This window comes from Oxyura jamaicensis, chromosome 9 (assembly GCF_011077185.1).
Source record: "Oxyura jamaicensis isolate SHBP4307 breed ruddy duck chromosome 9, BPBGC_Ojam_1.0, whole genome shotgun sequence".
Lineage (NCBI taxonomy): Eukaryota > Metazoa > Chordata > Aves > Anseriformes > Anatidae > Oxyura > Oxyura jamaicensis.
In genome coordinates, this window is record NC_048901.1 from 14,886,520 (window position 1) to 14,899,714 (window position 13,195).

Below are 13,195 nucleotides of genomic sequence, written 5' to 3' on the forward strand. Positions count from 1 at the left end.
TTCCCTCTCCTCCAGCCTTGCAAGGCAGCATGGCTATTGCTTCTAAAGGGGAAAAAGACAAAATTTAAACCCCAGTCTCCCCCCTCTTATTTCAGTGGCTGATGCATATCAGCAGATCATGAAACACTCCCTTTATCAGACGAGCAAATATTCTGCTCTCCTTGGGGGAAAAAAAAGCTATCACAATACATCCGATAAAACAAAGGGAGAAGCAACACTTTGCTTCTCACACCGAGTTTTGCTCCAGTGTGCAAGTGTTATCTGAAACTGAAACAACTGGAAGCATCAGTTTGTATCAATACAGAGATGCAATTTCTCCACTCTATTTGTAACAGGATCCAAGCTCTTATTTGGGTAACTATTCTACTGTGTTTACAATAACAAGCCTGACACACCTGCACATAGCAAAACCTCATGAAAAGATTTCCATTGCATAATAAAGTTCATGCTCTTTCTATACAGAAGCCATCCCTACCCAGGACACTTAAAGAAAAAATAAAACAAAGTGGGACTTCTTCATAGCATATGGTCTGCCAAGCACTGGAGCTAAACCCTCAGCATACAGAGCACCACGAATAAAAGAAAAATTATGCTTGCTTCACCACACTGCCGATCTGTTGCTTGTTCTATATGAAGTTAGCAGGGAAATAAGTCTACTTGGACTGCAATATTTCTACCAACCTAGGGAAAGGAATGATTATATCCAAGGCGGGTCTTTGTTTATAAGGTGAGCAATAACTCTTACAGCAGACGACCTGAAAACCCTTACACCAAAACTAACTTAAGTCACTCAAATATTTTTTTTTCCTAACCTTTGGGTTTGGGGGGTGTTTTTTTGAAATATCTTGAAACAGTGTTCAATTGAGACAACTTAAGTAATACAACAGCAGGGGCATGGTGTAACTGACTACTTTTTTTTTAAAGAAACTTTAAGAAACTCTATGCCCCAGAGTGGGCTGCCTCCCTTCTGGTCCAGCTCGCAGTGATGTTTGGCAAGGTACAATGGCAATTCATCAGATGCCTTGCTTGAGCCATGCTGCAGTTTGCTTGCTTCATGCTTAGGAAATCCAGGAGAGCTCCACAGCTTTTAGAGAGGCAGCCCTCATGCTGAACAGTACACGAGACCCTAAAGCATTAAAAAAAAAAAAAAAGCCCACCACAGTCCAAAAGACAACTAGGTGGGAAATATCGTGGACTTCTGGCACCTTGGTTTCCCTTCTCTAAGATGGCGACTACACGCCTGATTTGCCTACCGAGCTAAGGTGTTTGCTGATTAGGGAAGTAATGTTTGTGCAGCACTTTGAAGATTTAAAGTACTACATTAATCCTACATGTTGTTCTCAGTAGAAGCCAATTTTTAACTAAGAGGAGGAAAAAAAAAAGAAAAGAGGATTTAAATATGACCCTCCCCTACTTGGGAGATGAGTGAACATCTACAACACCAGCTATTCTTATCTGTAAGATGTTTTTTTAACCCTTCCTTCTCAGAGTTCTCAGAAACCACAAGTCTCATTCAGCTTTTATTTGAAAAGTGGCTTCTTTCCAGGCTGTGGCTGTTTCTTGTAAAGTTAATTCCTTTGGTAATACTGCTGGAGGCACATTGGTATGTTTAGTGTGTGTGTGTATACATATATATTTTCCCCCTTTTCACACGGTGTTGTTTTTATGTGTGTGTAGTGAAAGATACCTAATCCAGGATTACGATTCTCTTTATTCCTTTCTCATGAAAGTAGGTGGGGCTTTTTTGTGCAAGTTGCATTGATGAAAATTATGTTTAATTAACTTTTTCTCTCCACATAGACAGAAAAGGTTCCCATTAAGAAACAAGAAGAATTCTTGCACTTCAATCTCTCCCTCTGATTCTTCTCTTCAGAAAGGACAAACTTTAAGCAAACTTTTGCAAAATCCTTGAGAAAAAAAAAACACAACCAAGTGCAATGCCGCTAGAGCTAGAAATTACTTGTGCAAAACAGCAGACAGATCTGCTGCCCCTGTGGGCCCTAAGGAAGACATAAGCCCTTCCCACAACTACTTTCTCCATCCTACTATGCCTGTCCCTTACGTCTCATGGTTTTGCACTTCCAGATCCTGGGAGACCTGTAGTGAGCTCTAACTGGTCTCCTGTTAAACTGGGAGAGGAGGCACAGGCATAGCAACCAGAAGACTAAATCCTGTCGGAAATAAAAGGACATTCACACCATCAATTTAGATGCCTTCCTTGTATCCAAATGTCTATAGAGGAAGCATCCCTTGGCACTAAGAGCCCTGTTCAGGCTCCTGTAGTCAGCTGTATGACAATACAGTTCTGCCATCACCAAGGGGACTTGTCTGAAAGGGAGCATCCTTCAAAACCTATCACTGCAACAGCAGCTCAGATGGGCAGACTGCATGGCCCTAACAGGATTTACAAAACAATAAAGGAAAAAAAAAGAGCCACCTCACATAAAGACATTTTCTGGTAACTATTACAGGGAGCTGTACAGCTGCTTGCAAGGAATAACAGAAAAAGATAACTGCTAATACAAACAAAATATACATGACAATGAGATTAGGGGGAAAAGGAACAATTATATTTTAATGGGAACCTAAAGCACTCAGATCTCCTTTTACTCAAGCACAAAAAGCAAAACGGACTCCTGCAGGCCCCTCCTGGACTGGTTCTCACAGGGAAACTGGTTCTTCCCAGCTCTGCTAGCTTGAAAACACGTCCCTGCCGTGAGAAAGGCACCTCCTTCAAAGACAACAAGCTTGGCTGCCCTCTTTCCAGGTAGGTGACCTAGGACAAGTTTCATATGCCTCAACAGCCTTAATATTAGGCTCCGTAATGTCACAAAGGGAAACACTCCAAGTTACTCAAACAGGAAAGCATGGTCAACACCTCTTCATGCAAGAGAACCATCACTACAACCATACCCCATCCTGTCTGCTCTGAGCAGGGAAGAGGTGCATGCACTAGGAACAGCCTCTTTAGGTGGGTATGGCTGCAAAGAAGTTTAGGAAGCCAATTCTTACCACTTCTTGCCCAAGACAAATGCCCAAATAAGGCAATGCTCCTGCTTTGCCGAGATCAGTGCAGAGCCAAGCCCTGAGCTCACACCATTGCATCAGTTCTCTAACAGTCTACAGCTCGGCTGCTTGTTGATGCATACGCTGAAGAGAAAACCTACGTTTAAAGCCATGAAAACATTAGCAAAATGTGTCCAGAAGATGACCAATTTCAGTGCTTGGAGACATCTGCAGACTGTCTGCACAAACAAGCCTCTCTTTTACAGAGAGCCTTCCCAACTGCCCTGTGCTAACAGTTAAAGCCCTCACCACTGCTGACTCAGAGCCTCCAAAGAAAGGGAAATTCAAAATCCTGATACACGACTGCTTCCATTCTCAATTTCCTAACAGCTTTAAAGAATATTCAAGGGTAAAACTGGGAAAATTCAAATCACACTGACCAGAAGACAACTAGATTGTGCAAGTGGCACGCTGCTGAGGAATAACAAAGCTATGATTTCACATGAACACCTAGTACAGCACCAGGTACACTGGAAGAGGCACCAGCCTTCAAAGAGTTGTCACCTATGCTGCAGAAAGTTGATCAGCAGCAGGAGCAATACTTGCCATTACCAGCGTTATTGAAACAACTCATTATTTGAGCAGATTAAGAGAACACTGAACAATTAGAGTCAAGGCAACACCCTCTCTGCTGCAGTGTCCCCATGTACCAACTTCTAACTCATTTTATATATAAGGGGGGAAAAAAAAAATCTCATTTTACCAGGTGGTTAAAGACAATACATCTAAAATGAAAATGGAATGAATTAAATTGAAATAAGACTGAGATGGACCAGCCAAGGAATCTGCACTCTCCACCATGAAAACCTGTTATTGGTAGCATGGACTAGTTGAAGTGCATTCCTTTTAGCCCTCCTTAAAAAAACAGCCTTTCCAAATCCAGTACCTCCAGCCAACACATTTACTTGCTTTCTTGCACGTTGTACAGGTTGTTATCCAGCTTTGCTATTTAAGTCCAAAATCTGAATATTTCATACAGCTTTAGGTACAGCTGAGTTTATTGAGAACAGGAGAACCAGTGTGCCTGACTGGAACATTGATTGCAGCTTTGCAAAGCTCCACGTTTCATAACAAAGCAAGGACCAACCCTGCTCATCTCCAAACTACTGCAGGGCATGAGAATAAACTGCTACACTCAGGTATTGCCAGCATTTGAATTATGCAAGTTTTCCAGGGCTAGCTGTCTTCAGCAAAACCAAAAAATTGCAAATAAATTTCAGTTTTCATATAAAAACCTTTTCAGCTCCATTTATCCTTAACCCTCGTGACTACAAAGAAAAGCTTTAGAAGATTTAGTAGATGCACCCTAAAGGCTTAAAAACCTGGGGGAGAATATGAAGAACCTGTTTGTCTTTTTAGAAGTCTCATGACTTATACGGTGGTATCTTGCTTATGGGAATGGGTGGATCCGATCTGTTTTTTTGATAGCTTGAGTTTGGCAGTAATGTTAACTTTTACTTACTTTGACACACAATTTTAATTTTTACTTTCCTGCTGCAGCCATGCTGTTCCCCATGTAAGAAGCTCTGCTGGCAACAGGTGATTGCCAAACCTTTTTAAGGGGGAAAAGCCAGTACAGTTATTTATTTATTTACTTACACTCAGAGTGGGTGGGGAGACCTGCACACAAGTTACTTCCACAAAGAAAAAAAAAGTCTGAGGTGGCACACTTTTGAAACCTCTTGTTTGCTTCTGCTGCAGAAATGGGAGGAGATATTGCAAGCCTGGGTATATGAGAATTCTCACAAAGGAAGTATCCCACAATAAATGACAGCTCCAGATAAGCTTCACCCAACTTTACCTAATTCATGGGGCTTCTCTCACAACCTTAACAACCGACTGTCTCAGCATTACAAAATGATAACTGCTTGATCCTTTGCTGCATGGCTTTCAAGAAGGTTCTGCTGTAACATGAGCTCCTTGCCCCCAGTACGCTTGTGAGAAACTTTCTTCAATTTAGACTGCTAAGGCTTTTGTTTTTAAACACTTCAAGAGAGCTTCAATTGTTAAAGGTTTTCCTTCTGAAAAGACTGATTAACCTGCTTATATTCTTACTTGTGTTCTCAGGTCATTAATTAAAAAAATAATCAAGGATGCTTATAAAGTCCTCTGCAATCCAATCTCAATTTGTCATCATTAATTAGCTCAACATTGCATACAAATGAAGAGCTAACCTGATTAGACAGCATGTTTTACTGGAATTCCTACTTAAGGTCATGAAAGACTTCAGAGAGAAAATTAGCAATATTTTCAAAGTGAGCTGCTCATACATATGAAATCACTCACCTCGCAGCAACTGGTGTTTCTCTCCAGTTTTTAGCTAGTTCCCTCCCCCCTTTAATTAAGATCCCATCACAAACCTGAGCAGAGAAGCAATCTTCCTAATGTTACTCATCTCCTTACCAGCTTAGCCTATACCAATACTGCTGATTTTGGCACTGTCCTAGGAAAGTAAACCTGCCTGTAGGAAGTCCAGAGAACTTGGAAAAAATAACACTACAAAAGACAGGTTTTAGGGGGTGATGGTGGAATTTATGGCTGTTTGCACAGGCCTGGTATTTAGGTACTTGCTAGTATTACCTTCTCTCCTTTCTCTCACCTCCAGAAGTAACCTGGAGATCCACATATGATTTCAGATTATTCCCTCCAAAGCTAGGCACAGAGGTAACCAAGAAGTCTGACACATCTTCAGATGTCTCTAACCCTCGCAAAACAGCTTTTGCTTTTTCAGGAGAAATAACCAAGTCCTCTCACCAAGCCCACAGCCTTCGCTCCCATGACCTCATCTAACATGACTCAGCCCCGAACAAGCTCAGAGGAGCTACAGCAAAGCACCCTGCCAGCCAGGACACCAGCTCCACCACCACCACCGAGCATTCCCAGCAGGGCAAGGTGGGTCAGCCTGGCTAATCCCCTCCCAAACAGGGGAAAGTGCGATACAATGAGTTTCCTTACTTCATACTGTTGCCCTGGGGAACACAAGAGGAAAAAAAGAACTAAGAAACAAGGCTTTCAAGTTTTGGACTCTTAATAAGGGTGGGGCCATCTAGTAATTAAACTTTTAATAGGTCATTGCAGTGGAAGAAACTCTTCCAGTTGGGTAAGTTCCTAATCCATCATTAAAAAAAAAAGTCAACAGGCATTAATCAAAGCACATGAAGTCACATGGGGGGGGGGGGGGGGGGAATGAGCAACTCAGAGAACTTGCTCTTGCTGAGAGGATGGGGCAATCCTTCTTTCATCAACATTTCGCACAGGTTTCCACATTTCTCAGGACAGCAGCAGGAAAGAGAGCCTTCACATCCCTCCCCGCCCACCCCACTGATAAAGCTGTCGAACACCTATTACCAACTGCTCAACAGCCCATGTGAAATGAGTTGGTGGATTAATTAGCACAAGGGCAGAGCTCTGAAGATGGAAAGATGCTTGAGTGCAAAATGCATATTGATTGAAGGTCCCCAGCAGCCACCACAAGACTGTCATCAGCCACTGCAAACGCACAGCACGCTGCTCCTGCACAAGCAGCTAAATCCAGGTTACCTGACTCAGCACAGGGACACCCAGACATTCCTCCATGATCAGAGAATGGAATAAACTCCTAAAGACTTCTCCCTAGGCAGATTGCAACAGCCACAGGCAGCACATCTTCTGTTTGTAGAACATCACCCATGTTGGGGCAAAAGAAAAAGTGTGCTGGTCCTGAGGCTGCTGCATGTTTGGTGATCAGTTACCAAGGACTACTTTTTAAGACCAGCATGAAACTGCAGCTTTGACTACCACACAGATTCACATTAAAATCTCAGCCTCACTTCTGCCCCCAGAGAGCCACTATCACTACAGTGAAACATCTCGAGTGCTTGCTTCATTTTAAGCTTGGGATTAGCTCACTTGTCTTCTGCTCTGCTGGAACAGCCTACTACATACGTTCAAAATGCATCTCAAAAGACTGCTTCTCCCAGTTGAAAGGATAGTATCAAACACACTGGTTCCCTGCAGCTGCATTAGATAATTCTTTGTACATATGAAAAAAAGACATTCCCTTTTGATACATATCTCCCCCAAAGGACCCTCTCCAGAGCAGCTTGCAAAAAATCCAAGGGCAGCATTTTCTTGCTCTCAGAAGTGGAAAGGAGACCTGACTGATATTTCCTTCCTTAAAGGGAAATAAAAATAGTGTGTATTGTAAGTAGAGAAACCTGGGCATGAAAACAAGCATGAATAAGGCATTGCTCCCAGTGTAGGTAGAGAGAAGATGCATTTCAACCTTACATTAAAAAGAGCTTCCACCCTTTTACCCATAAGGGATCACAAATTTGTTCTCAAGCAGACATAACACACTTTAGCCCCATGAAACATTTTTTAACCAAAGTTATTGTTAGCAGCTTTAGACAAAAACTTTCTGAAAAATTTACGAAGGACGCAAAACTGCACTGACTTACTGTTATGTGGCATCTCTTTCCATCTGGCCAATTAAGAGCACATGTGTTCCACTGCTTCATCACCAGCAGTGCTGAGGACTTTTTGTTAAATATAATCTAGCAGGAACTGTAACTAAATTTGAGATTGAAGTTGTTCTTTAGTGGGGGAAAAAAAAAAAGTGTTCTTAACTTTTGATTAAAAAGTCTTTTTTTTTGTTTTGTTAAAGAGTCACCACATTGTCCAGGTACAATGACTTCTGAAGATGGGGAAAAAAGCATTAGACAATCCTGATGCCATTAAACAAAAGGTATCATAAAAAAAGGTACTCAAAACAAAGTAGTTTTGATTGAAGAAAGATAGAAAATGTTTCATAATATGCTGAACACTGAGATTTGAGCTGATGCTTGAAGAATATGCATTTAAAAAAAAATCTTTCTTGCAATGGATTCACATCTGGTTTGCTTCATTATCAGGCACAGCAGGGGTTACTGATAACACAGTTTAGGCATTTAACTCTAGCATTATTCATAGGACTGCAGCTCGACTTGTCTAACCCTCCTCATTCACTACACAGGGAAGCACATATAGGGGATTATTCACTGCACCAACCTTGAGTGCTTGAAGTAGAGGAAGGCAAATATTGACCATCTTTGTAGTGGAGAATAGTGCTGTCTTAAACATTTCTAGAGCCCTAAATCACACCAGGACATAAAGCTCCAGCAGTGCTGCTTCTTAGGTTATGAAGTTATAAGAGCTTGAACAACCATGCCAGCTCCAGAAATCAAAACTTTTATTTACTATTTATCTTATAAATAGAAGTAAACAAAAAGCCTACTACCACTACTCTGACAGCCAGAGGAAAATGCTAAGATGCAAAATGAGCCTGCATACTGCAGGACTGACCAGAGCTGGTGACACTGGGGCTCTCACACCATCTACAAGGGGGACAATTTGTGGAGAAAAAATAAAGCCCCACTCTGGGTCAGATCAGGGAGCATCATCTCCATCTCGTACCTCCATCCTGCTGGCACAGTCTTGCACACTGAACCTGGACCTTATGCAAACCCATGGATGCTGAAGAATGCCAAGGAAAGCAGTGAAGCTATCCTTATGCCCATCTCCTGTTTATACTCCAACATATGCTAGACCCAAATAGAGAGCCACTGTTTCATCACACATGGTCTTTAAGCAATTGTCTTTTTGCAAGGCATTTTATTCACCTGGGATTTAGTAATACTATTGAGGGTTAAATTCCCACCACACCCTCCCAGAAGAACCAAGATAAATCTCTCCCTTCTGTGTGTGTGACATGTCATGCACTTAAGAGGACACAGGTTACTCCATTCTTGCACAAGCCTGGATATGTATCAGACCAATAGTGTCGCTACGGGCTGCAGGGCTGAAGCCAGTGAAGGAGCAAGGCTACACTGCATCCTTACCGTCCACGTTGCTGACTTTGCTGTGCTGGACTGTTGAAATGATACATCGAAGCTGTGAGGTCCCGGGTAGTCTGTGTTGGAAGGAATGGCTGGGGAGGGCGAGAGGGCATCAAAAGTCGAGCTGGGCTGGGCATAAGGCGAGGGTGCCGTGACACTGTTCTGCGTGTGCTCCGTGTTGTAGGGGCTGGTGGAGGAGGAGCCATTCTGAATCTGCTGGTCCATGCTGTTCAGGAGCCCCAGGTTCGTGTACTGCGGCTAGAGGCAAAGAGATGCACAGTGTTACAGAAGCAACGTTAGCACAGACTGGCTAGCGGCAGCATGGCCTTTGTGATGGAGGATGTACAGCATGCTCTCAGTACCACCCTACACGTGTTACTCAAAGAGGAGGAATATTTGCAGAAAATATACTCCATTTCACATCAGTGACTGAAACAAAGAAGAAAATGAAACAAAGAAGTAAAGCTTTGCACAGCCACACAGTAGATCAACAGCATGTAACTCAGCTGGGAAAAGAGATTGCATACTAGGAGATGATTCACAGGGCAGCAAGCTATCACAAGGAGGCAGGCTCCCCATGTCTACCAACACCCAGATCCAGACCTTTTGCAGGGATTGCTGTAACCTGATGAAAATCATCAGGTTCAGTACAGTACAACTGGCTCCATCTTGTACGGGGCTACATCATCCAATGGTTTTGTATTCTACCCAAAGACCATTCCTCTTCTCACAGATCAGACCATACTATGTAGGGTGACACTTAAGAGCTCTACCTTCGGCAGTAACCGCACTGGTGTGACTCACTGGCAAAGAGGCCCAGAGCCTTTAATCATGCCTATATCTGGCACTCCAATATTGGGGAAACTGAAAGCCTACATATGATCAAGACGACATCAGACAAATTCTGATGGAGAAAAGTCCATCAAGGCAACCTACCTGGTTTTATAATCCTGATCCACAAATAATTGGGAGCTAGGAAAATACTCTAGGGAAGGAGTTACACAATTACTCCATTCTTTTATTCCTCCAAAGGAGCAAGCACTGGCTGCAGACAGGACAGCAGGTGAGCAGGACACGACACTCAGCCAGGTACACAGTCTTGTGCTCATCTGAAGGGCATCCTTTGTGACCATTTTAGGGACAAATGTTTGTGGTTCACACACATACCCCATCAGCTCTAGGATCACCCAGGGAACATGTAGTGACAAACACACCTAGTTCTGCCACTAGCAGAGGACATGGCACACAGAAATTGTTCGTTTGAGAGGACAGGCACCCCATTTCCCTCCACATCCTACAGTTTTATTCCCACCCAGAGCTATAAAGCTTGAGTATCTCCCAGTACTTCAGCCAGTCTGCCAGAGACCTTCCTCTTTCCTACAGTCCCTCCTTTTCTAGCGAGGCTCCAGGACAAGTCTGTATTATAAACCAAGCAGCAAAGGCTGTTTGCCTCGCTGAAGCCCCAAGAGCACCAGCCTCAACTTGGGCTCTTCCTTTTCCTTTTGTCTGGAAAAGGCTGGTATTTTTATGGGACATTTAATCAAAAGCCTAAGCTGAGGCTAGTGCTTACAAGGCTTCTGTATGACAAAAGGGATCTTTCAGAGATGGTGCAGCTTGCTATTATGAGCTGAACGGTCTTGTGGGGAATGACGCGGGGGAATTAATTCTGGGAGCTGGGATGGTCTGCAGAGGGAGCAGGCAGAGAGGAGGGATGGCTGGCTCGCTCCCTTGCTCTGCCAGCAGCACGCCATGTCCTTGGGCAAGCCACCTTGCCTCCCCCTCCACCCTCAGCCTACTTGAGGCTGCAAGGTCTCCAGGGCAAGGATTGCTCCTTGCTATGTAAAAAGCACTGCACTTAATGGGCCTCTGCTTTGGCTAAGGCCTCCAGGCAGTGGAGTAATAAAAGCAATTACATATTGAGTCCTAATCCTGGATGAACCAGTGACTCTCCGTGTTGCCTCAGGTTAGTCATTTACCCTCTCTGCCTCAGTTTCCCCATCCACAGCAGCAGAGAAGACGCTGGATGTCCCAGCACCTCTGTTAGAGGAGCGAGCCCATGGCTGGGCTCCAGGCATGCAAAGTAGCTGCTTTGCAGGACAGTGATTCAGATGGGATCACCTTCTCCAAATGGAGAGGAGATTGCAGCTTTGGCAATGCAGTGACAGTTACATCTCATCTCCTGCAGGTTATTCAACCACCCATGACTTATTTAACGGACCTGGGCCGAGTTTTTGCTGGAGGCTAGTTCTGTAAGGAAAGTGCCGGGAGGCTGATGTGCAGCACCAGGAACACTGTTGCTGGTCAATAATTGTGTGTAGTCAAAAAGACAACTTCTCCACCCTTCTACTCCGTCATACAAATAAACAAAGTAGATTTTTGGATCATTTAATCAAAATTAGTCCCACACCTCCAGCCCTAATAACACCTAAAGACACCTCAAAAAAAAAAACACCAAGGTATCGCTCGGTTGTTTTACTTCTCATGGAGATTAGCATCAGACGCGCTCCCCAACCAGCCGAATGATGAAGAGGCGACTGTGATGAAAACAGTCTCCTAAACCAGCTCAGACAGCAAAACAACAGTGTTTCAGCTTTCACTTAAAGACTGTTTCTCCTAATCCCAGACTGCTCAAGATTGTGGGGAAAGATGACCAAAGGGCCAGTCAGCATTAACGAGGCAGCACAGTCTGGAAATGCTGATGGTGCTGCCCAGACGTCAATTAAAAAAATAAGTACCCCATTAAAATTTAAGATATCCTTATGAGAATCAAAGATACTTGTCATTCCACTCAGTCCAGGAGCCATCTGTCTAAATGTTACCAGTGGAGCAGCCATTCCACCGCATTTATACGCTCGCATGCCACAGCCGAATGCCATGTCCCCATTTGCTCCTTAAATAACTATTAATCTCCTCGCACTTATCCCAGCGCTGACACGAGCAGCTGTCGGACTCCCCTCGTCTCCCTCCGAGTCCCACCAGCCTTTCACCTTCCCTGGCCCCTTGCAGGTGCCCCCCAGCCCGGTGACAAAGCGCAGCGAGCTGCTGGCTTTGCGCTAAACCTCCCAGCTATGCCCCAAGGCGGGCGGCGCGGAGAGTTGTTTGCGCTCAAGGGGTCAACATCTGAATTGCTTGCAAGGCCTCCGGAGGAATCAGATAAGGCTTTGGGAGGCACACGCCTTCTAACAACACAACAATTAGAGGGGCAGCAGGCCCGGGGAAGGCGCGCGCTGGAATTCACCCGCGCAGCAGCTCCCGCCGCAATAAAACTCCTGCGGCCCAGCCGGGCTGTGGACGGCGAGCGCTGGCGAGAACAAAGACATCAAGGGCTGCGGGCACGTCTGCGAGGCAGCAGCCTCCAGGGCGTGTGTTTGCACACATATACACACACACACACACAGCCTCCCCTCACCATTTACAGAAAGTGGTTGAATTCAGAAATCAACCTTTGCCTGGTTGGAAGGCCAAAGTTTTGCCCAAACTCTGGTTTTGGTGGGGGAATTGGTTTGAAAAAAAACTGCAGGATCTAGTCTCACTGCTGATGCCTGGCAGAACAAGAGCGCTGGCTAACAGAAAAAGAAAGCACGCAGCGCTGAAAGCACAGATTATCTAGTTCTCAGAGCCTTTGTTCTCTATTTTGTTCCCCCCCACACCAGGTTTCTGAAACTATTAATATCACCAAGGCACTGCAAAAGCCTTCAGGCGAATTTAACTGCAAATAATTAGAGAGATGCAATTAGATCCTGACTACATATTTTGGGACATCATTTCAATAATGCATCTCAAACTATCAGTTTCACTTCCTGCATCCCATCAGCGCTGCTTTCAAGTTTTCATGCTAACTCACGCTTCTAGGTTAGGAAAGGCATGGTTTCATTAGAGACACCGCTGAATTAAGAAGCGGACTGAAAACTGCAGAACTGTTTAATCCCCAGTCCCAGCTGCAGTGGGGCACCTGCCACAAGAGGGCAATGCAAATGCTCCAGTGTACAGGACCCAAACTGGGAACCTCCTCTGCAGGAAAAGTACCCCCCTCTCTTTGGCTGCAGCCCACTTCCCAGTCCAATGCGTTAAGAGATAACGCTATGGGATACACCTGCAAAGAGACCCTCTCACCACTAAGGCACGAAGCAGAGTCACACAAGTGACAAAAAGCTCACAAGGAGACTTCACAGAAGAAAAGGAAAGTACATCTTCCAGCTTTTAACTGCTCAGCTATCAACACCTCTGAGTTTTGAGCTTCTCTACCTGAAAATAAAGTTACCGGCCTCAGGTGT

The 13,195-nt window shown here is 44.4% G+C and overlaps 1 protein-coding gene across 9 annotated transcripts in view; it reads right to left on the bottom strand.

Moving 5' to 3' along the window:
• TP63 (tumor protein p63) overlaps positions 1–13,195 on the bottom strand; it is a 226,017-nt gene that overhangs the window by 39,662 nt on the left and 173,160 nt on the right. For all 9 annotated transcript variants that reach the window (XM_035334735.1, XM_035334727.1, XM_035334728.1 and 6 more), the window contains one exon: positions 8,925–9,179. In XM_035334735.1, coding sequence (XP_035190626.1) covers positions 8,925–9,179 — 255 coding nt within the window. The remainder of the gene's footprint in view (positions 1–8,924; positions 9,180–13,195) is intronic.